This window comes from Typopeltis vanoorti, chromosome 13, assembly GCF_054136105.1.
Source record: "Typopeltis vanoorti isolate ZY-2024b chromosome 13, IOZ_Tvanoo_1.0, whole genome shotgun sequence".
Taxonomy (NCBI): domain Eukaryota; kingdom Metazoa; phylum Arthropoda; class Arachnida; order Uropygi; family Thelyphonidae; genus Typopeltis; species Typopeltis vanoorti.
This window is the reverse complement of record NC_143561.1, coordinates 117,889,091-117,914,918: the sequence shown is the minus strand read 5'-3', so window position 1 is coordinate 117,914,918 and position 25,828 is coordinate 117,889,091. Positions and strand designations below refer to the sequence as shown.

General features: G+C 35.6%; 1 protein-coding gene across 2 annotated transcripts in view; it reads left to right on the top strand.

The window, feature by feature from the left end:
- Nucleotides 1-25,828, top strand: part of LOC150100494 (putative choline-phosphate cytidylyltransferase) — a 146,957-nt gene that overhangs the window by 18,297 nt on the left and 102,832 nt on the right. For both annotated transcript variants that reach the window (XM_090402461.1, XM_090402462.1), the window contains exon 2: nt 12,450-12,585. In XM_090402461.1, coding sequence (XP_090258587.1) covers nt 12,472-12,585 — 114 coding nt within the window. In that variant the 5' untranslated portion in view covers nt 12,450-12,471. The remainder of the gene's footprint in view (nt 1-12,449; nt 12,586-25,828) is intronic.

Here is a 25,828-nt window from a genome sequence, read left to right as displayed (position 1 = left end):
ACAAATAGTCGAGAAAGCATGGGAATATAACAAAGATCTGTATTTAAGTTTTGTCGATTTGGAAAAGGCATATGACAAGGTGCCAAGAGAGAAGCTATTCAATACACTACAGTTATATGGTGTCAATGGGGCATTATATCAAGCCATTCTTAATCTTTATTTGAGTTGTAAGTCCGCAGTTAGAATTGAAGTACAGGAAGATGGTTTAATGTTAAATCTGGTATGAGACAAGGATATAACATTATCCCCTCTGTTATTCATTATCTATATGGATCACATTATGAAGGAAAGTGGTATTAAACATTATATCAAAATTGGAGATGTTAATGTCAGCTCTTTGTTTTATGCAGATGATGTTATACTTCTAAAAAAATCTGCTACAAGTATGCAAGATTCTCTGACTAAATTGAATAACTGTTGTAATAGATATGGTATGAAGGTCAGCAATAAAAAGACAAAGACAATGAAAATAGGCAGAATCATTGAAAATGTCAACTGTGTTGTGAATGGAGAACCTGTGGAACAAGTAAAACATTTAAGCTACTTAAGCACGATTTTTACTGAAGATGGTAAATTAAATTTAGAAATAGACAACAGAATCAGCAAAGCTGGTATGGTGGGAAGTCAATTGAATAAATTCATATGGAATAAGAGAGAAATTAGTCAGAACACTAAATTAGCTATATACAAGACAGTGTTCAAACTGGTTTTAACTTATGGATCTGAGAGCTGGGTCAGAAGTAAAACACTTGACCAAAGACTAGAGACCGCAGATATGAGAGTCCTGAGAAAGATTAGAGGCTTGAACAGATGGCATCAATGGCAATATCATATTAAAAACGAGGATATTAGGAATGAACTTGACATTGTCAGCATCCAGGAATGCGTTAGCAGAACTAATCTCAGGTGGTATGGTCACTTAAATAGAATGGGCAAGGAAAGATTAGCAAAACAAGTGTTCTCTGCCAGGTTGGCAACAAAAGACCCAGAGGAAAAACCAAGATATAGGTGGATTGATACGGTACAAAGTGCCTTAGACGATAGAAATATAAGATCTGATAATGTTGGAGTCTTGACAAGTAACAGACTGATGTGGTGGAAAATTGTAGATAGGAAGTTAGTAATGATGTTATTTTTTCATGTAGTACTATCATATCCTTACACTCCTTGAAGGTACATGGCAGGAATTTGATTATGATGAGATCTATAATGACAAACCAAAAAGGATATGATGAAAGATAGCATTCTTAAGTAAATAATAAAGAAATTGAAATAGTAATGAGTATGTATACTTAGGGAAATTGTTAACAATAAAGAAACAAAGAATCATGGAATAAGAGGAATGGGAAGGTCAGCTTTTGGAAAATTGAAGAGATTTTTAAACAGCAAAATAAAACCTGAGAACAAAGCAATAGTGTTCAGCCAATGTGTATTGCATGTTATAATGTGAGTAGAAACCTAGCCAGTCAAAAAGGAAATAGATAAAATGCAAAAAACAGAAATAAAAATGGAAAGATGTCTGCTAAACATAAGACTCGAAGATAAAATCAAAAATGACGAAATAAGAGCTAAAACAAAATTTTTAGATATTGGAGAAACCATACTTCAAAAGAAATGGAAATTGGCAGGACACATCATAGGATTCAAGGACAATAGATGGACACACAGTTTTACTGGAGTGACAGCCATATGAAGATCTTTTACCTTCATATGGCTGTCACTCCAGTTATTTTGTCATTTTTGATTTTATCTTTGAGTCTTATGTTTAGCAGACATCTTTCCATTTTTATTTCTGTTTTTTGCATTTTATCTATTTCCTTTTTGACTGGCTAGGTTTCTACTCCGCATGTCATAACAGGCAATACACATTGGCTGAATAGTATTGATTTGTTCTCAGGTTTTATTTTGCTGTTTAAAAATCTCTTCAATTTTCCAAACGCTGACCATCCCATTCCTCTTCTTCCATGATTCTTTGTTTCTTTATTGTTAACAATTTCCCTCAGACAATGTAAGGAAAGCAATTGGAATTCTCTGGCACCAAGCTCAGGATAGGAATAAATGGAGAGTATTAGGTGGAGGGGGAGGGGAGACAACTATATCCAGAAGCAGCTATGAAAAGGGTTAAAAGAAGGGGGATGGGAGATATGATTGAGATGTTTAAGCTATTGAATAGGGTTTTGAGTATTGGAATGCATTTCCTGAAGGGGCAGTGAAAGTGCAGGCAGTGGATGAATTTAAGAAGTATAATGATAGACTTTGTGTTGACTGTTATTGACCTCTACATTAAATCTTGTCACAACGTGGAAGTCAAGAAAATAATTATGTGAAGGTATGTATTATGCAATACTGAAGCAAATGATGTGAAATGCCTCTGTATGCCAGAAGGCTAGTTTTATGAAGTTACTGTGAAGTGCACTTTTTTTTTTCTATGTGTATGCTTGGGTAAAGGATTATAAAACAAGAATATATTTCTTATCAAGTATAATATGAGATTTCTTTTTGGCTGACTTCTAGTCCTTCTTAGCACAAATGCATTTATACATACCTCCCATAAAAGCTTGATGACTTTTTCTGTTCAAGACACAACTATAACTCCTAATATTATAGCTCTTTCACTCATATTTAAAGTGATGCTTCTCCATCCCCAATAAAAATGCTACCCAAATGAGGACATTTGATTTAATAGATGATTTCTCACACAAACTTAGTTGAATCATTTAGATTTTTTTTTTTCCAAGGGGAAAAAAAAAATTCAGTTTCATGCTATACTGCTAGATAATACACTAATCACCAAATCAGACAGAATTAGATCTTTCTTCACATTAGGTCACATCAGCTCATCCTCCAAAAAGCTTGATATTCTTTTCCACCCAAAATGTTGCCCTTCAATCACCTAGCTACTAATTCTTTACAATCTATGTGCTCATTAGATTTTCACAGTTTGTTTTCATGTTTGGAGCAATGCTTCAAGGCATTGCTCCAAACATGAGCAAATCGAGATAGTCCATGATTGAAAATTAGTTGGTGTTTAGGTTGTACTGGACGAATAGTATCATTTGTTGTAAATATACGGAGGGAATTTGATGGACAAAAGAGCTTATGTATATAGCACTGTTCATTGAGAGAATATACAACAGAATTAGGGAAATTAATACTTGTCGGGGGGGGGGGGGGTAAGAGGAAAGAATGCAAGTGATTTTGAAGTGAGTTAGCAAGAATGGAAATGATCAAAGAAGCATACTGAATATAGTTTCTCAGGTCTCAAATCTGAATGACCGGGTTTTTAAAATGCAAGGTACCTGTGGGCTGATGAGGATATTGCAGTTTCTTTATACTAGTGGGAAAAGTTCTACACACATATATACATATCAAAAGTTCATCATCAATTAGACTTGTTTGACAGAGAGTATAGCTACATGGATATGCAGTAATCTGTTGTTTATCCAACCACAGTGGGATTGCAATTTGTCATTCTGATAATTGAAGGGATGGATAAATTAAGTACTATTGTGTACATGGTGCTCTACCATAAATCAGTTGACAAATTTAGGTTGGTTGATTGAAGAATCATTGCTTTTAAAGTTGGATAAATGGTAGATTACTGTAATTATTGTGTTTTTAGGAAGGGCAAAAGAGAACAGGATGAGGAGAGGGTGAGGTATTGGCAATGATAGCAGAGGAATTGTCTCTAACAAGAGTAGAAGCTCAGCAAGAAAGTAGGTGCATGATTAAAGATGATTTTATTTGAGGTTATTTGATAATTCATAAGTCAACAGAACAAAATATATAATTGGTTGCAGCTTGTATGCCTGGGGGATATAAAGGTAAGTGTAGGTGATATGCACCAGTAAATTAGCACAGGATAAGTAATTATTATTAGGACATCAACTATTGGAGCATAAACTGCTTGGGAAAAAAGAATCCATGGAAATAAAGGAAATGGAATTTATGCAGTTTCTGAAAGATATTTGAAAACAAGATTTTTTTTTCCCCCCTTTCAGGTACTGGACGGAGACGCATGTTTTTGAAGAGTGCTGTCAGGTTATTAGCATTAGAGGTTTGTTATTAACCAAGGTAGCTAGCTACTTTGCCCCTGATTAAATAAAGGAAATTGCAGTATTGTTTTTTATTCTTCTTCCAAGGCCAAAACAACTTATGCAAAGTAACTTCATGACTAGGCTACTCAAGTGTGGAGACAGATGACTTCACATCAAATTTAATCTAGTAACCCTTAATGCAACAGGGCACGCATGCATGCACGTGTGTGTGTGTGTGTACACACACACGCGCACACCATGTGTTAAAGGAGAAGGCTCACTGCCCAGACTGATTTCGCCATGTATTTCATCAGTTATCTGCCTTCACATGCAAGTAGCTTAGTTCAGAAGCTTGCTGCATTTGAAAACTTTTGTTTGTTCATGCACAATGGTCACAAAGGGAAATTTTGTAGCCTAAATGCAGAAGAAAGTTTTCAGTACATGTCTGGGGTAGGAGGAGATGGGATCACCACTAAAGTTGAATAACCATTTAGCAGTAAGGACTAGATTATTTCTTTAACAGATGGAATGGGTTGTCAGAAGTAATCGCCGTGCATTATCATTAAATGAGTTAAAGGAGAGGTGTGATGAGCATTATGTGAATAATGATTAGTACAGTCTTTCTCCAATGTCTTAGACCCCTAGAGATACTAGGATAATGAAAATAATTATTTAATATGCAGTATGTGTATTTTTTTTCATTTCGGTGTTTGTCTTAACTGTGAAAAATAGCTAAGCATAAAAAAACTTATTGTTTAATACTGACCATATACAAATATTTTAACATTCTTTGCCTACCAGTTTCGCTAGCAAACTGTCTAGCTTTTTCAAGGCGTTGACGGAAAAGTATAAAAAATATTAATAAATGCCAATTGAAAGGAACATAAAAACGTTGTAAACATTCTAGTAGCTAAGGTTGCACGTTCGCGTGGCAGAGTGGACTTATTGTTCTTAATCATTATCACGCATGCGTGTTTGTTGTAAACGCATAATGTGTTTACAACATTATGTTCAGCTACCTGTAGTTCAGATGGATTTAGAGAGAGGATGAGGTTTTTCCATGAACTGTTAAGAATAGTACCCTGGTTTCTGTTGAGGTTTCCGCCAGGTTTTAACACTACTGCAGCTTCCTTGAATAAACGATGTCTATAATCGTCATCTAAATATGTCATGGAGCTATTTTGCCACTCTATCGTGTGATTAGACGTACAGAAATGATGCTAAGCCGGAAGAAATACTTCTGTTGTGGTTTACATCACCAACGTGCTCTCTCTTTCTGATCTCCAAACTCCGTGAAGTTTGTCCGATGTAGGTGAGACCACAGGAGCAAGGAATGTAATATACTCCTGGATATTTGTAGAATGCCACTTTGTCTTTTGGTGATCCTAAAAAATGTTTGATGCTGGTGGTTGGTTTGAAGATCATGCTGATGTTGTGGGCTTTTAGTATTCTGGCTATTTGATAAGAAATTGACTTGATGAAGGGAATCACTACAGTAGAAAGTAGTAAGTTTATATCAGAAGAGGAGGATACACAGACTGAAATCTCACTAATAGCCAAAACATTATCACAAAATGGATATCCTCCGAACATCATCAAAAAATATTTATATGGTGACAACCCCAGACAAGAAGAACCAAACTCCCAGCACATTTCTACTGTAGTGATTCCCTTCATCAAGTCAATTTCTTATCAAATAGCCAGAATACTAAAAGCCCACAACATCAGAGTGATCTTCAAACCAACCACCAGCATCAAACATTTTTTAGGATCACCAAAAGACAAAGTGGCATTCTACAAATATCCAGGAGTATATTACATTCCTTGCTCTCACCTACATCGGACAAACTTCGCAGAGTTTGGAGATCAGACAGAGAGAGCACGTTGGTGATGTAAACCACAACAGAAGTATTTCTTCCGGTTTAGCACATCATTTCTGTATGTCTAACCACACGATAGAGTGGCAAAATAGCTCTATGCCATATTTTGATGACGATTATAGACATCGTTTCGAGGACATTTATTCAAGGAAGCCGCAGTAGTGTTAAAAACTGGCAGAAACCTCGACAGAAACCAGGGTACTATTCTTAACAGTTCATGGAAAAACCTCATCCTCTCTCTAAATCCATCTGAACTACAGGTAGCTAGTAATCACATTATGCGTTTACAACAAACACGCATGCATGATAATGATTAAGAACAATAAGTCTCTGTCACGTGAACGTGCAACCTTAGCTACTGGAGCGTTTACAACGTTTTTATGTTCCTTTCAATTTGCATTTACTAGTATTTTTTATACTTTTCCATCAACGCTTGAAAAAGCTAGACAGCTTGCTAGCGAAACTGGTAGGCAAAGAATGTTAAAATATTTGTATATGGTCAGTATTAAACAATAAGTTTTTTATGCTTAACTTTCAAACGACCAAATATGTTTAATTTGAACTGTGAAAAATAGCATCTATATTATGTTGAAAACAATATAATATAGATGAGAATAAGATGACCATATTTTAGTTAATAGGGCAGCAGTTGATCCACATTTAAACAGCAAAATTTTATTAGCAGAACATTTAAACAGTAAAAGTTTATTAGCAGAACATAATGTATATGCAGTTTATGTACTAAACATAATGTGTATGTCGAGTATGTTTAGAGCATAATATATATGAAGTGCAACAAATTATTATTATTATTAACAAAGGCCTCCAAGGAGTCAAGGACTCGTCGAGGAAGGCTATATACTACACGCATCAGCTATCATACTTATTCTTGAATTCATCCACACTGCTTGCACTTACAATATCCAATGGCAGTCCATTCCAATCGTACACCATCCTATGAGAGAAAAATCTAGCCCTCAACCCCTTCTTAGCAGCATTCATTCTCAGCTTCCTAGGGCCCTACTGTCCTTTCCCCATTCTCCATAAATTAAAAAATTTCATCAACTAAAATCCTTCTGACTGTTTAGAAGTTTCTAAGTCTCAATCATATCACCACTCTTTCTCCTTTTTGCTAGTGTGCAGCCTACAAATTCTCAATCTGTTTTTATAATCATTACTCCAGACTCCTGATATCATTTTTAACACTCTCTGGAAAGCAGGAGACCAGACCTGCACACAATTGTTCAAGTGATAACTTATCGAGATCTTGTAAAGAGGCAAAACGACATCCTTATCTTTACATGTGAACATTTGTTTCAAAATTGCAATTATCTTTTGAGTTGTATTTGCAATTTTTACTACATGGTCCCTGAACTTCAACTTCCTATTTACTAACATTTCAATATCCTGAGCCTCATCAGTTTCTTCTAGCATAATCCCACCAATATAATACAACATTGGATATCCAATCATGCCAAAGTGAATTTCGTTACATTTACTGACATCCATTTTCCCATGCCCACAATTCCAGCCTATTCAAATCGTTCTGCAAGTACTGCATATCAGCAGCATTCCTGATTACCCTACCTATCTTTGCATCATCAGCAAATTGCTGTATGTCACTTGTCAAATCCTTCCCAATATCATTAATGTACAGATTGAATAACAGTGGACCAAGCCCAACCTACTCTTTTTAACAGAAACTCAAATCTCACCTTCCCCCAGTACTATTCATCTCAACCTTCCTAACTATATACTATATATGCCCGAGGGTGGCGTCTGTGCATATATCCGATCTGACATACCCTGCCAGAGAGCACCTAACCTAGAATTGCACAACTTTGACCTTCTTTGGCTGAAGATATCCCTCCCCCACTCACCCTGAACTATTTCATTTCCTCACCTTAAAAGTTGATTTTCTCCAGTCTCACTCTCCTAACAGCAAAATCATCCTCCTGGGTGATCTCAACGTATATGACACCAATTGGCTTTCTTCTTCCAGTTATACAGATCCTGCAGGTAGAGATGCTGAAACATTTGCCATCACTAAGGACCTTAAACAAATTGTTCAAAAACTAACCAGAATACCAGATAACCCGAACAACTCCCCAAATACCCTACATCTCTTCCTAAACTAATGACCCCTCCAAATATGCAGTGAATGTAGCGAGTCCCCTGGATAATTCTGACCACAACCCTAGTGCTCATCTCCTCTCCCATGCAACAACGCTTACACAGTCACTCCAACACAACAGTAGTTTGGCATTATAACAGTGCCAATTGGGACAGTCTCAGAGACTACTATGTTTCATTCCCATGGTTTGACTATTGTTTCCGGTCTTCCAGTCCAAACATATGCACTGACCGTATCACTGAAGTAATCCTTACTTGCATGAAAACATACATTCCATACACTACCCTGAACTGCCATCCCCTAACTAAACCTTGGTTCTCCAAAAGATATTCCAAGGCTGTACAAATGAAAACTCAGGCATACCACAACTGGTTCAAATCAATAACCCCATCATTCAATGCCTATACTGAAGCCTGAAACAAATGCAAGAAAATTATCAATGGTTCTAAAACAGAATTTGAATGGGCAAAAAAGCATGAAGCTTGCAGCCTGTCCAAATGGCAGCCATGCCTTTTGGTCTCTTACCAAGGCAATTTAGCCATAACTTTTGCCCTACACTATCATACCCAGATGGCTCAATTGCAACATCACCCATAGAAAAAGCTAACCTCCTGGCTTCACACTTTGCCTCCAATGTACACATAACTGACAATGGCAAATGCCCTCCAGTCATTCCAACTGCCAAACATACAATACCCCTGTATCCTTTTACCAAAAAGATATCATAAACCTACTGTCTAAATTAGACACAAAAAAGTCTCCTGGCCCTGACGGCATTCCTCCAGTTGTCCTGAAGGTCTGTGCACCAGAACTGACTCCTATCCTATGTCATCTGTACACACTCTCATATTCCACTGGTATATCCCAAAGCCTGGCAACTGGCCTATATTCAACCATTCCTAAAAAGAGTGACAAATCATTGCCATCTAACTACTGCCCTATCTCACTCACTTCAGTCCTATTTAAGTAATGGAGAAAACAATCAACTCTCAACTCCTAATCTACCTTGAAGATACCCGGCTATTAAGTGACCACCAGTACGGATTCCATTGAAGCCATTCAACAGGAGATCTACCCTCATACATCACCCATCACTGGACAAATGCCATGGAGAAATTCGGCGAATCCCAAGTAGTTGCACTTGATATCTTTAAAGCCTTTGACCGAGTCTGGCACAAAGGCTTACTAAGCAAACGCCCATCATTTGTACTGCCACAGGCCTTCCAAATGGATTGCCAGCTTCCTGTCTGGACACACAATGTATGATGGTAGATGGCTGCCTATCCTCTCACCATCCAACTAATGCTGGGGGTCCCACAAGGTTCAGTTCTCTCACTGACCTTCCTCTTTCTATATATTAATGACCTACTTCAGTTGACCTCTAACCCAATACACAGCTTTGCAAATGACAGCACATTAAACTCCTCCCTTTCATTTGACAAACCCTACTCTACACAACTCACTTCAACCCACAGAACATCAATCACTACTCTTAATTCCGGCTTCCAAGCCATCCTCCAATGGGGCTCAGAAAACCTCACCAACTTCAACCCTATTAAAACCCAGTTTTGTCTTATTTCTCACAAAAAAAAACCATTTTCCCCCAAACATTATTTTTGACAACACTCAAATTCCCAGACAAAGTGAGATTTCTCTTCTCGGAATTACCCTGACATCAAACCTCTCCTGGCATAAACACATCACAACCATTGCATCCTCTGCTTCCAAAAAACTAGGTTTTCTCTTTTGCTAAAGCCTCTACTTCACCTCACAACACACACACACACACACACACACACACACACACACACACACAACAGCTGTTAACATTATACAAATCATAAATCCACCCAGCTATCAAATACTGGTCTCACATTTGTAGTGGGGCTTCTAAAAGCTCCCTCAAAATTCTTCACTCAATATTGAGGAGAGCAATTAGACTGATAAATGATCCATCTCTCGCCAACTTGCTCCCCTCACTTTCACGTAGATGCTTGGTCTCTGCAATCTGTATATTCTATAAATATTTCCATAGGAGATGTTCATCTGAAACGGCATCAATAATTCTCCCACTCTGTACTAAGCCCATTGGAACACATACAGCTGCTACCCAACATCCTCTCACAGTACACCTTGAAACCCACAGAACAAGTTTCTTTTCCTCCTCCTTCATCCCTGCTACTGCGGTACTAGGAACAGTCTTTCCCCCTGACGTATTTCCGAAGGAATACAACATACAGGCTTTTAAATCAAATGTAAACAAGTTTCTCCTTTCCCAACCCATAGCTGGTCAACCTATAGTACCTAACGTGCTATAGGTTGACCAGCCAACCTCTCGTATATGGGCCAAACATAAAAAAAAAAAAAAAAGCACTGATCCTGCTGGTACACCAATAGTTACCTTAAATCTTGCAGACTTATATCTCCCATATACCACTTTTTGATTTCTGTCGGTCAGCCCTCCTGATATCCATGCTAATATTCTATAATCCAAACCATATTCTCCAATTTATGCAACAGTCTTCCATTCTGTGTTCTGTCAAAAGCCTTAGCAAAATCCAAAAGTATCATGGTGTATCCATTTCCCTTGTCTAGTTCAGTGGTAACATTGTTATAGAATGTGAGCAAGTTGCTAAAACATTTCCTTTCCTTAGTAAACCCATGTTGCTCATTGTCAAGTAGTCACCATCAATCCATTTCTGAATGCGAGCCCTAACCAATTTTTTCAAAATCTTCAACTACTTCTGAGATACTAATTAGTCAATAGTTGGATATGCGGTTTTTGCACCACCCTTGTGCAATGGAATTACCATACATTTTTTCCATTCCTGTAGAATCTTCCCTGTTCTGAGACTCATTAAACAGCCTGGCCAAAGGAATAGCCAGTTCAGCTGAACCCTCTTTTAGCACATGTTCTGATATCCCATTAGTCCCTATTGTTGAATTCTTATTCAGTTTGTGCAACAGCTCTAGTACCTCCTCCTCAATACACCTGAGTTTCCTCATCTAGTGAAGAGGTAACTGTGAGCACCATGTTGCATACACCAATCAAGATTTCAGGTTGATAGCTTTTATCAAAATGGGCACTCATTTATGAATAACCTCTTCTGCATCTGTTACCCTCATGCAATTTGCATTTAGAAGAGTTATTCTTTCATATTCATTCTTTCTTTTACTTGCAGCATATCTATAGAATCCTTGTGGATTGTCTTTAGCATGCAGAACCACTTTCTTTAAATACTCAAGACTTAGTTTTCTGTACAACAGTTGCGACTATTCTAGCCTCCTGCTTATAATTTTGATAACTGATATCATCTTTATGCGCATGGTATTCCTTCCAATCATCCTTTTCTTATGAATCTCTTGCTTAATAAGATTTCACATCCATTTGACTCCTACCCTATTTATTCTTGGAACTCTCAGGATACATTCTGATATCGCATCATTTAAGTATTGTTTAAATGCTTCCTATGGACTCTCTTAACATTTCTAGAGTTTCACTTATTCTTTTGCCTTTTGCTCAAAACTTGATGTTAATGCACTGTTTTAAATTCCATTAATTTTTCTACTGAAAGCAACAAATGTGCAAGTGTAAATTCTGCCACAACTCATTAAATTACGTGGAAACAGAGTATCAACTACTGGCTTGAAATTAATTGTCATGCCATGTATATGCAGTCTGTGTGTGAAACATAATATGTGTTTGCAGTACTGCAGAATATAATATTTAGATGTGCAACAAAATATCAAACAAAAATCACTTAATAATCAAAATAATAAATTAAAATAATGAAATTATAGCGACTATTATTCTGATACCTGCCTTTTTATATTTGGGAAAACATGTATATCAGCCATTGAAACTCATCTACCACCTCTTCTTGCATAATGCCTCAGTGGTTTCTTTCACTTTCAAAAGTGTGTGGATATACCCACTTCTGCCCATGTTTCATCTGCATTGTTGTGAAATTGTATACAAAAAATGTATGGCATATTGATTAGACTTTGCAAGAAGTTGTGATACATGAATGTAGGCACGAATTTGGAAGACTTCAGTAACCTGGATGTCATCAGTCTTTGAGTACTTTGAATTGTTATCTTGTATAAAACCAGCTTATTAGAGAAGCCATCCTAATTGAATTAAGATTATTAATGATCGTTGTTTCAGATTTCTAGTCATAATGAATTATGGCAAAGACTGAAAAACAAAATTTCAGTTGTTTTTCTTTTCTTTTCTCTCTCTTTTTTTTTTTTTTTTCAGAAAACATAGCATGATAGATATTAACTTACGTTTTTCTTGCTATGCCTGTTCAATTTATGACTAGTTAATTGGTTTGATGAACAAATTGATCATATTAAAATATATCAATTTTCATAATCTTATTTATTAATCTTTAGTTACATGAGTTGAAGAGTGCAGATGGGAAGCAGGAAGCGAACACATGTAGAAGCCCATTTAGGTGGTTTAAGTGGAAATGCTGATGCTCATCTTCCACATTTGAATTTTTCTTCTGTAAGGAAAACTCCTATATATGTGAGTATTGTTGTTGACTATGAAAAGTTGGTGAAAAAAAAAAACTATGAAAATGTTAATGGTGATAATAGTCATTAAAATCTAAAATTAAAATGTAAATAGTGTTTTCTTGATAAATGCATCATTGTCTAAGATTGATGATATTAGTAAAACCTGGCTCTCATCATCTGTAGTAACTGGAATCAATTGTAAAAGGTATAATATTTTTAGGAAAGACAAAGGAGATAGCAAAGGACGAGAATACTGTTAACAATATAAGATGATTTGAGTCCAGTTAGGATAGAAACTCATGAAAGTAATAATTAGTAATGTTCCATGTTGCATTAATTTGGAGGCTGTTTGTTATGAAGTGGAGACTAACAGAATGAAATATATGGTGAAGTGTTGCTACAGACCTTGTGGTTCAGTTGTGCTGGGGATGATGAAGCACATTGCAAAATTACCCTGATGAGTACAAACAGTTAATCATTGTGCAACTTAAATTATCCAAACATTAATGACAGAGAGAGCTCATGAGAATTCAGGAAAATTTATTGAGCTGTTGTGAGACTACTCTCAGGCAACATGTGAACGAAGGAACACTAAATCAATGAGCATTAGATTTGATCATATTCCAGTATAAGCTAAGTATATGGATGTTCTGGTTAGAAAAGGTTACATACTGAACAACAAAGCTGGAAATTTTAACAAACTTGGAGAATACTGTGTTTAGTATCATGGTATCAGTTATTAAATGGAAAGGATGTCAGCTGTGTGTGTGTGTGTGTGTGTGTGTGTGTGTGGCAGATTTGAAAAGATGCATAAATGATGCATTATCTGAACATATACCTAGAGTTTGAAGAACAAAGAGGATAGGAGTGAAATGAATGCAGCCTTATTAACCTTCCAAACGGCTAGGACGTCTATAGACGTCCAACTAAATCTGGATATGTTTCAGCCCACCTGTTTAAAGAACCTGGATAAGAAGTGCAATTTGACCCTCATGTCCATTAGAAAGTGTGATAAACCCTCATGTCGAAGAGAACGGTTAATCGGATTATCTCGCGTTCGTAGCTGCCTCTCAGTTGCCTATAACAAGAAACCCACTTCCTTGTTCCATGCTGGTCAAATGGATTTTAGTTATATAGGATAGACTAAAAATAGAGAAATTATTTATATTTTTGTTTTCTCTTTTTATTGTACAATACAATTTTAATTTCTGGATAAAATAAAGATCTTGTATAATTTGTTTACTTAAAAATATTTAAGTGAACAAAGCCTTACCTTGGAGAACCAATTTTTTATTTTTTTGCACTAATTTTTTTTTCTAATCGCTTACTAGACAAAAGATTTTTCTTTGTTCTCGAAGAAATTAATTCACGATAATTATTTGAAATATTCTTTTAAAAAAAGAAAAGAAAACTGACTGCCGACGTTCCAGTTTACATTATTTTTATTTTTGTACAAAACCTTCGAAATCGAATAATACTTCATAGATTTCCTTTAGGACACGCTTGAGCAACTTTGCTTTATAGAGAATAACATGAAATTTTTTCTTCATGTTGTATAGTAATCTACTCTTCTTTGTACTTTCACTTTCTTGGTTTCCTTGTATAATTGGTCATTACAAAATGAAATTAACAGTTATGATTTAAATTTATATTTTCTGCATAATTCAGATATTTTATTCTCCAATTTTTAAAGTAAGCGATAGATTTGCTTATTTTTATCATTCAAAATATGTATATCAAAATTTCATTTCCTTTCACAATAGAATTGAACTTTATTTCGCCTCTGATAGTTTACCCCCCCCCGTGGCATTAGTATCACGCACCCGAAAACTGTTATGAAACATAGGTACAGTTTTTATTTAATTCGTTATTTTTCTCTAGTAATTGTTCCACATAACTTTAATTTTTCGATACTGAAACTATGTGGTGATTATTATAAATTAACAAATTATAAATCAGACAATATACATATTATTTATGTATATTGTCTGATATTGAGAGACCCTTTACTGGGGAAAGGTTACTGCATTACAATGGATAATTACTGTATGTGTCCTGAACTCGCTGATTTGCTTTTACAGCATTGTACAGATAGTTATGGTACTGTAAATGCAAAAAAGGCGAGATATGCCTCCAGATCTGGCTTCAGGAAAGCTATCGAAGGGGGAAATCCAAGCTTATCAGCAAGGGAAAGTCTTTGCACTACGTTGGAAAGACAAAAAAGATGTTTTTCTGCTGTCTTCCCTGCACAATCCGTCAACGGAATCCATGGAGAAGCATGGTTTGAGGAAAGAAAAACCCATTGCTGTGTGTGCATACAACGATACTATGGGTGGAGTCGACAGGTGCGATCAGCAGCTATCGTTCTACTCTGTAATGAGGAAACAGCATAAAAAATATTACAAAAAAGTGTTTGGACATGTATTAGATTTTGTTATTTGGAACAGTTTCCTCCTGCACAAGAAAAAATGTTTGTCTACCATAACATATCTAGAATACAGAATAGAAATTGCAAAAGCATTGCTGCATGCACATGCGCCTTCTTCAGCAAGCAGAAAAACAGGAAATCCTGCCAGACATCTGAGGTTGAACGCTGCTAACTCCAACCATTTTCCCGAAAATCTACCACCAACAGCTAATAAAAAAAAACCTGCACACAAATGTTATGTATGTAATAAAAAAAAATATCAGAATGGAAACAAAAATCTGGTGCCCTGAGTGTAAAACTGCTTTATGTGTTTACCCTTGCTTCAAGGTGTTCCACACTGTTCAAGAATTTTAAATTCTGAACAGTATGAAATAAAAAATGTTTGTTTTCAAGGCCATCAAAACAGTCCTTTTCTGGACTACAAATATTAATAGAGGGATACCTGAATGAACTGTTTCCTTTTCATCTTGAATGCGAATTTTTAAGTTATTTTTATGACTCAGAATGATATTTTCGAAGGAATAAAATATAAGAGGAACTGGAAAGAGTATTCCAGGTAAAGTATTTCATCAAAACAATAAAAAATAATGAAATAAAATCTACCCTATATACATATAAAATGATAAGCCTTTTTATGTCATGTTTTTTGAAACTCAGGGGCTACCCTGAGTGTCGAGTTTTCAAAATTCGAGTCATCAGAATTCAGGGGCGGAACCCCCTTTCGAGTTATCACAATTGAAGGAGAACTGGCCTACCAGACCAGAACACGGGGGATTGGGCATAGCCCCCCCCCCCCCTAGTTAATAAATGAAATATATAAATAATAACGGGAACATTTTCACCTTGCCAACACTCAACATTGATGTGATATGGGTTCCAAATTTCTTGTTTCGGAGATATATATTACAAAGTTTTGTAATAAAAATTTCTGCTACAATGAAGTTTGGCAGAATCAACAATATTATTACTACCTTATTTCTGTTTCTCGTGTGGGAGAAAAACGGTAAAATGTCACTCTTATAATTATATGAGATGTTATAATGGCAAAAATAGTAAGAAAAAAGTCATTTGCACTTTCTCTTCAAAACACAAAGAAAGAACATTGTAAATTCAGCCAGTGGAAAAGAAAATACTACATATTTTTCTTCTGTTATCTGATTTTTTTTTTCTTGTAGCACAAAGAAGAAATCACTGCATAACATGGAGTCTGCATGAGGGAAAAAATCTGGAAATTGGTTACATTATAACGAATAGAGAAATCATGTCAGAAAAATTATTCATGTAAGATTCTAATCTCAGCAGACATAACATTTTCTTCTAGATTACATATCTAAAGTAACTGAACCTTTGCTACTATTTTACACTAAAATGAATGGGTATGTTCCCCAAGTGATTTACGTTTGTAACAGCTGTCTTGCGAACGATTTATGAAATAAATTATCTGAAATATCCGCAGATTGATTAGGTCTATACCCCCCCACCTCCAAAAAAAAAGAAGATTATGAAACGCATATGCACCTTTTCTTTGAAAATAATTCAAATCCTCTTTTCAAGATAATTGTATGATTTAATTTCTAATTTTTGATAATAAAAGTGAAACTGATCATTATAAATTAAGCAATTATTTTGGCATAAATAATGTATAAGCATGTAAACGAAATGTCAGTATTTCTGTTAGGATATAGGTAATCAACAATCGAAAAGGAAACGACATTCTTGACATATTCTGCACTACAGCCTGAGGCGCTTTAGTGCGACTTTAGTGTTCTCCCCTTTCTTCTCAATAGCACTGAGTAAGCCTTCAACTTTTCTTCCAGCTAAGAGGATATTACCAAGTATTTATAAGACGTAGATTATTTCAGAAATAGCTTCCAGCAGCAGAAGTAATATTTAGATTTTTTTAAAGAAAAACAAACAAAAATAATACTACTGAACTTTCTTTTGTGTGGTATGCATATAAACAATTTTGCATGGTGAAAATATAGCATATTATTTCTAAAATTTCACATAATTTCAGCGGACAGTAGAACAGCTGGTTTTAGATTGCAAATAATAGAACAGAATTAGAAGCTTCACGGTACAATCTGATTGCCGTATATCTATTGTCAAAATGGTAAAATGAAATAATTGATTTTGAATGATGTCTAGAAAAGCTTTCAAACCTGTATAGAAATTTAGACTAGTTATGCAATTGAGTTCCAGGAGAGAATAAGGAGGTGGGGGGGGGGGGGGAGCATTAGAAAATCTTCAAAATGAGCAAAAATTTTGAATCATTCCGTATATGATATTTTTAACATTATATTTTCAACATATCTACGAGGATATGCACTAGATATTATCGTAATATGCATAATACAAATAAATAAATAAAAGACGAAGGCGAAGAATCACTGCTAAAATATCATTGGATATAAATTTTTGATACCAAAAAGACACACAATCGGAAACTGAGTAATGCAATGTAGCATTTTGACGTTTTTTTTTTATTTTGTCTTTATGAATAACAAAAAATCGGTTTCTAAAACTGAAATGTGATGATCCATATAATGCTATTTGGTTAGAAACGAAAGCAAAAGGACATATTTATTTCAATAAATATTATTTAAAAATATTAATATTTGACATATTTTCAAAGCAAACATTTGAAAATTCTGAAATTCGAAAAAAAAGTATTCAATTATTATACGTAAAGTGAAAGAACAATCAGTGCAACTCTTCCGGTGCACTGATTTGTAGAATAAAATACACCAAATTTACTATCACTAAATAGATTCATTGCAAAAGCTGATCAGTGGTCATTTCAGGATTGATTTCTTTCGCATATGCGAAATTCGTTTCAATTTTTGGGAAGAGACGCAATAAATCATTTTAGAGGCAAGAAAGGTCAAATAACTTAGGACAGTAAATGAAATTCTAAGCAACACAATAGATGTAAAGACAGGGGGACACAAAGGTCACTCAGCAACAGTTAATCCACTAATGGCTATAGAATAGCCGTAACGAGATTAACGGTGGAGGAAGGTAATGGCATGATAAAAGGTAGAATGCTGACGAAGTTTTGATCCATGAAAAAAGCTAGGGAGAGCTGACTATATCATCCACACCAGGCGGCTGGGAGGTTAAACACAAGATCCATAAAAAAGAAAATTTTTTTATTCCTTGCACATTTATGTGCAAGGAATAAGAATGAAGTAATAGAGGAACAAGTAAAAAAAAATTAGAAGTATTGTATGGTATCAAAAGCAAAGTTGGAGTATGAAATCAAATTAGCAATGCAGGCTAAATGCAATCCAAAAGAATTTTATTATGCTGCAAATGAAAGAAGGAATGAAAGTGTAAGAATAACTTCAATGAAGGCATGCAATATGCTTATCTTAAGCAGATGCAACTGTTCAGATACTGAGTGCTCACTTTGCAAAGACTATACTAACCTGTATTAATTGAAGAGAGGTGCATGACAATGAGCAGGGCTTGAAAAATGCTCTCGTCTAGGTGATGAATGAAACAAAAAAAATCAGAAGAGGAGTTTGGAAGTGAACAATGAAGGATGGGAGAAAATAATGGATAAATATGAAAGAGAAGAAAGAATACTCGGATTTGCACAAAAAGACTGCAGGAAGTGAACATGCCAGTCACCTGATTCAAGGAGCAGACATAGAAGTAGATCATAGCTTAGTGATTGCCAATATCAAGTCAAAACTCAAGTGACAAGTGAAGGTACAGTTTCAGAGTCAGAGAGGTATGAGAATACTGAGCAAGGAAATTTCAGGGAAAGTTTTTAGGAATGTGCTAGAGGTAAAACTGAAATCCATTATGAAAAAGGAACTTGAGGATAGAAACAACAAAGTGGTGTCTGCAATCAAGAGAGTAGCGAAACAAATGGTCCCAGAGACAGAAAAACCAAGGAGGTGGATCTCACAGTTGTGAAGACAGTAAAACATCTGAAAAACCATAAAAGTCCTGAGATTGATGAGATCACTGGAGAGATGCTGAAACATGGTGACTAGGGGATCATACACGAACTATACTGGCTGTGTAACATGGTATGGAATGAAGGCAGAGCACCAAAAGAATGGAAAGATAAATTCTAATACCCATTCACAAACACACAAAAAAAGGATGCAAAACAGACTGCAAAAACAACAAAACAGTTGCTCTGACGAGTCATTTGGGAGAAATACCTATGATGATATTAATTGAAAGATAAGGAAACTAATGGAAGAAAATCTGGAAGATGAGCAAGCAGGATTTAAGAGAATTACTGTGCACCAAATATTAATGTTAAGATTAATTATGGAGAAAGCTCTTTGTAAAAATAAAAATGTTTATACATGTTTTGTTGATTTTCAGAAAGTATTCGATAGCATAGATTAGAAAGTGGCATGGGCTGTACTCAAATCATATAGAGGACAGGAACCTGATGTCCCTTGCAGAACATCAATGACAATGCTGAGGTTACTGTGAGAGATTGTGGAGAAATATTAAGGTTGTTACAGACAAGAGGCATGAGGCAATGAGATCCAATATCTCCAAGCATTTTTATCATGTTATGGAAAGAACAATGGATCTCATAAAGGAGTCCTCAAGCATTTTTATCCCCAAGATATCCCCAAGCATTTTTATGGAAAGAACAATAGATGTCATAAAGGAGGATTTCAGTTCAAGGTACAAAAATAAACAATTTATGATTTTCAGATGACAGTTATTATTAAAGAACCAGAAAGAATCGTGCTGAAGTTAAGTGAAGTAAAGAGATATGAGTTGGCAATGAACATCGATAAAACAACGATATTGGGAGAGAAGAGAATGAAAAAGCAAATAAAGGTCAACAGACAAGGGTTGGAAGAGGTTATGAACTGTACGTACCTATAGAGCAACATGACACATGATTTAGACTGTGAAAAAGAGATACCATCTTGGATAACAAAAGTGAAAGTAAACCTATAGACAATGGACAAGATATGGAAAAGTAAATCAATGAGCCATCCTATAAAGCTGAGACTGCTGGAAACGTGCATATTCACAGGTCCAAGGAGTCCAAAGACTCATCAAGGGAGGACACCTACTCCACAACTCTCCATCTCTACCACTCATATCCACCAACTACAGCAAACCACAACTGCCATCACCATCTACACCAACGGCATCTACTGCCCACCAGTAGTATTTTCCCAGACAATCGCAAACATCTATGCTCTCAGCTGGATTCAAACCCACAGCCTTTTGGCTGGAGAGCAGATACGCTAACCACTCAGTCAACTAGGCCAATGGTCAGGCTCTGTGAAATAAATACTGGCTATTGAAAGAACATCTTCTGGAAAGAGTATAAATTGAATGAGCACAGAAGGTATTGCAAAGTAAACTGTAAAGAGAACATAATGCAGAAAATAATTCAAATGAAACTAAAGCGTTTTGGACATAAATGCAAAATGGATAACAGTACAGAGATCAAAACCTTGATGCTTGGTACACTATAAATATAAGAGAAATGGCCAATGTGAGAGTGGGTAGATGATGTGGAAAGAGTTTGCAGGATTTGAGTCCTCTGGCAATGGACAGAGAGAAATGGCAAAGAATAGTGAAACAAGCATCAGACACCAATGGGCATTGGATGCATGGGCAATGATGATGATGAAAATTATAGGCATGGTTAATGATATACTTAAACCAGATATAATACAAAACAAGCTTAAGAATAGTCAAAGTTTCAGCTAAACATGTTATGCTACATGAAAGTGAAACATGGACGGTGAAAAATAAGACTAATAGACTAAGAAATGAAATTTTAAAAAAGAGCAAGTTACTAAACTAGATTTTTAAAAATAATGAAAGAACTACAAGAACCAGACAAAACTTTTTCATTCCAACAAGTTCAAATTTGATCGTCTTTTCCTTGAAATGTGAAAATCATCCAAACCTGACTGGTGTGATTGTATGCCAATATCCAAGTTTTGGAAAGTGATCACTATTAATTGTTTTCATTGTTGGATTTTAGTTATATTAAACTAAAGTTTTTATTCAAACACGGTAGTTGTCTCCATAATTTTCAAAAATGCATTTGGATCACCGTGTAAGCTTAAAAGAAAGGATAATTGTTCTCAAGTTTTTAGTTAATAATTTTTATATAATTTTTATTTACCCAACTTACTACAATGGTTCCTTTTGAACTCTAATAGCGTAATATCATGTAATATCATGTAATATCATATACTTCGGCTGCAAGACACAAGCTAATATACTTTATAACTCATTATCGGGATTCATCTTTTGAATGTAGTTGTATCTCCTTGACAATGCTATTAATTACATGAATCATCTTTACTACATATTAGATAATTATCAAAACAAATGCAGTCATCGTGTGAACAGAATATCAGTAAGCAAACTACCAAAAAGAATACTAAACTATAAACCAAAAATAATAATAATAATAATAATAAAAATAGGGGAAGCCATTAAACACATAATGTGAGGCTGGACCAGGCCATCAGACCTAATATCATGAAGGGGAAAGGACGATAGATAATCACTATGAGTGATTTTAATTTTGGGGACGTAGGTAGGTCAAAAGAAATAGCAAAGCTGAAGAATGTTATTATTTAGTAACCTCCATGGAGTCAACAGACTCATTGTCGGAGGCCCTCTCAACCAGCAGCATGTCTGTCATAATGAGCTTTGAAGTTATTTATACTACCTGCACTCCCAACTAAAAAAAAAAAAAAAATCTACTCCTCACATCCTTCTTCTCCACATCTTTATACAACTTCCAGGGGATGATCTCTCATTCTTAACATCCACTCTTTTTACAATTCTTCTGTATTATGGATATTATTTCTGAGAAAACTCCCATGTTACTCTTAACAAACTATTATATTTATGGCTATTTTGCCTGCTTCTGTTTAGGAGTGCCCATGTTTAAATGTCATTGGCTTTTTTACTCACGGATTCTTAGGGCAATGTAGATGTATATTTACCAATAAATATATGTAGCATAAAGGAAGAGAAATTTACACATTCCTTTTTCTGGGTGTTGTGCTTTTCTTCTTTCTGCGATGTCCAAACTACTGTGTGTGTGTTGAGGGGTAGGCAATGTGGGAGAATTAAATAGAAATGGAAAAAACCTGGGTTTTTTGAATAATATATATATACACATATATATTATATTATTAGGGATGGGCAGAGCGTTTTTTTATATTTATATAGGATGGGAAAGGGTGAAGGGGTTGAAAACAGCAACTGATTTTTAGAGGGGGGGAAAGGGGGTTGACTGGGTGCGGTCCGTTCCAACTATGCTTGGCCATCGTTTGAACACATTTTTTCATTTCTATTTAATTCTCCCGCAATGCCTACCCCCCCCCACACACACACAGTAGTTTGGACATCGCAGAAAGAAGAAAAGCCACAACACCCAGAAAAAGGTATGTGTAAATTTCTCTTCCTTTATGCTACATATATTTATTGGTAAATATACATCTACAATGCCCTAAGAATCCGTGAGGAAAAAAGCCAATGACATTTAAACAGGGGCACTCCTAAACAGAAGCAGGCAAAACAGCCGTAAATATAATAAAATCTTCTGTATTAATTTGATAGAATCCTTTAACTAAGTTGAAGGTCTCTATCATATAACGAAAGATGAATAACCAAGGTGATATCTGGCCTCTGGATCCCCTCTAGTGTTTCCACATCACAAGGAAAACTAGGTGACCACATCTGAGTACAGTAGTCCATATGTAACCAATGCCTTTATATAGAGGCATCACCACCACCACCACCTCTTTATTCCTACATGGCAATGTACTTTTTATCATATCATAGCTGCAATATGTGTGATGTGTCCCTGGGACTTCAGTCCACTGTCTGCCATCACTCCAGGATGCTGAATCTCATCCACATCCTGAAGTACAGCTCCACCAAAACAGTATGTAGCTTTATATCTCTGTATTCCAAAGTATAACACCCTGCATTTATTAATATTAAAACTGCAACCTGACTTGTTTGTCCGAGCTAAAAGTCTATGTAAATCTTCCTGTAAAGAATTACATTACACTACTCTTGATAATTCTACCTAACTTTACATCGTCATCAAACATTTGAAGATCCCCAGTCACTCCATATGAAATATCATTAACAAATAAGTTAAACAGTAGGGGCCGAAGAACAGAACCCTGATGCATGCCATTGGTCACCCTTTTCTGAGACACGGCTCCATCATACACAACTTGCTGGTATTGTTCAGAGAGCCAATCTCTGATCCATCTAACCAATATATTATCTGTTCCTATCCTCTGTAGCTTGTATACCAACTTTGTGATAATCTATCAAATGCTTTTGCAAAAAATCCAAGAATATCACTGTATATGATTTCCCCCATATCCAACACATTTATTACCTTATCATAAAACATAAACAAAATTCACAAACCCATGCTGATCATCATCATAGAGAATCTTATGTTGATCAACCAAAACTGTATTCTCTTTCTAGTTTTCCAGAAATACAGACAGGAATCTGGAAATACAACTGCAGATATTCAGACCAGTCTGTAATTAGAAACCTCATTTCTCGAACCATGCTTGTGGAGAGGTATTGTTTTGCCTTTTTTCTGCTCCTTAGGAACCTTCCCCACTGAAAGACTAACTCTTTTGCACATTCTTTAAAAATACATGGTAATATGTCATCCATTCCTACAGCCTTATTAACATCTAACCCAAGCAACATTTGATACACCTCTTATTCTTTCATCTTTAATTCTCCTAATTCTTGCCACATTCTACATGTTGCATAGAATCATTCACATCACTATGATATACACTGATGAAATGTTTATTAAATAATTCCACTATATCATTTGCTATGGTTACTCTGCTACCATAACTACCCACCAGTATCAACCTGCCATAACTATTTTTCCTCTTGCTTGAAACATAGCAGAAAAATTCTCTTGGATTAGCTTTGACCTGACTGGCCAGTCTCCTCTCACATTCTACTTTTTCTTTTTTAACTATGCTTGTCACTTTTCTGGCATGCACTTTATGTTCTTCATGCATCTGTTCATTGCAAACTGACTTGTACTTCCTCCATAACTTCTTTTGTAATACTGCTTGCTTGATTTCATTGTTCATCCATCTCACTCCTAGCCTATTTATTCGTTTAACTCTTGGTATGCAGTTATGCATTGCTTGTGTTAGATACTGCCTTGTGAGTTTCCATGCACTGTCAACATATTTTCTACATAATTCATCAACCCAGTATATTGAAGTTAGTTGAGTACGGAGCTTCTCATAATCATCCACTTTATGGTTCCACATATAGACCTCCTTGATAACTATTTTGCTGTTTTAGTACCTCACAAACCCATACCTCATGATCACTTTCACCAACAAATGGCAGTGTTTATAGCCCATTCACAACCTTATCGTTCAGAAACTCACGAAATTCATTCTTCTTGTTACTATGCAATCTCTTCTTTCCAATCCACATTCCTATAATTAAAATCTCCCATTAGGATCATCTTCTTTTTACTTACTCAACTAATTTGCCTAAACATTTCATAATCAGTACTCTCCATATTCCCTGGCGTATAGCATCCTATTAGATATACTATTCTGTTGATCTCAACTTCACATCAAACAGCTTCAAAATCTTCACATGTACTACTGTTTTGCACTTCAACTTTTGAAGGACACAATTCCTCTTCTGCAATACTCCCTCTCCTCTCTTCATCTTCCTATGCTTTTGGAAATTTCTACATCCTACCATTTCAAGTCCTAACAGTATATTGTCCTCGGGTAACCAAGTTTCACTTATGTCAGTTATCTTTGGCATACGGATTCAATCAATGCTACAGACTCAGTCAGCCCCTTTATTTCTTCTTCTCTGTACATTAGTATACAAGCATAACAATTCTCCACTCTTTGCAGCCATCCCATCAACACAGTCACTCTTTACTTTCTCTGCTATAGTGCACTTCTCTCTTCGTTCTGAATATCCCCATTTGCCTGATCCTGACTGATTTTAATTTTTATTCTGATCATCTCCATTATTTTGCACTGCATCACTTTGCTCTGCTATAATCACTTTGTTACCTTTGTATCCATCCTCTTCCTATCTTTCCACAACCTGCTTCTCAACCTCTCTCTGACTCTCAGTGGTACTAAGTTCATATGAATCCTGTGCACTCCTATTAAACAACAATTGCTCCAAATGATTAACGCCAAACCCATTCAAATACATTCCATCATGAACCATTCTAACTTCCCTTCGAATTCATTCCATTCACAAATTGAACATTCTCTGCATGACACAATTCAGCTTTTCATTCAGTATCATTGCTCTCCTTCTCAGTTCACTACTGTCATATCTCTGCAACAAACTATCCATTTTCTAAATGACACTACTATCGTTCACTTCCTGCAGCAACTTCTTCAAATCTCTTTCTTTGTCCAAGTCGCGATATAATATATTTTGGTACCGTCGGAATCGAACGCGTAACGGTGGAAGACAAAACGAAGCTAAGTTACTGTATTTAGTTATATTTCATTTTATTTAATTATATTTAGTACTTAAATGTTCTGATGTTTGTACTTTTTTTCCTCTTATTTATTAATTGAATAATTATTAAAGATTAGGGTATAATTTGACAAAACACGTCACAGATAAGTATGGCACCTGTGCGAAGGAAAATGGCAGCCAGTAATGAAGGTTCGCCATCGTTATCAAAGAACAGTAGCATAAAAGAAATGAGTCAGTGTACTAGCTGTGAAATGTACGCTTTGCGGAGTGCAGTCGGAGTGTGGTTAGATGATAATAAAGGATTGAATGT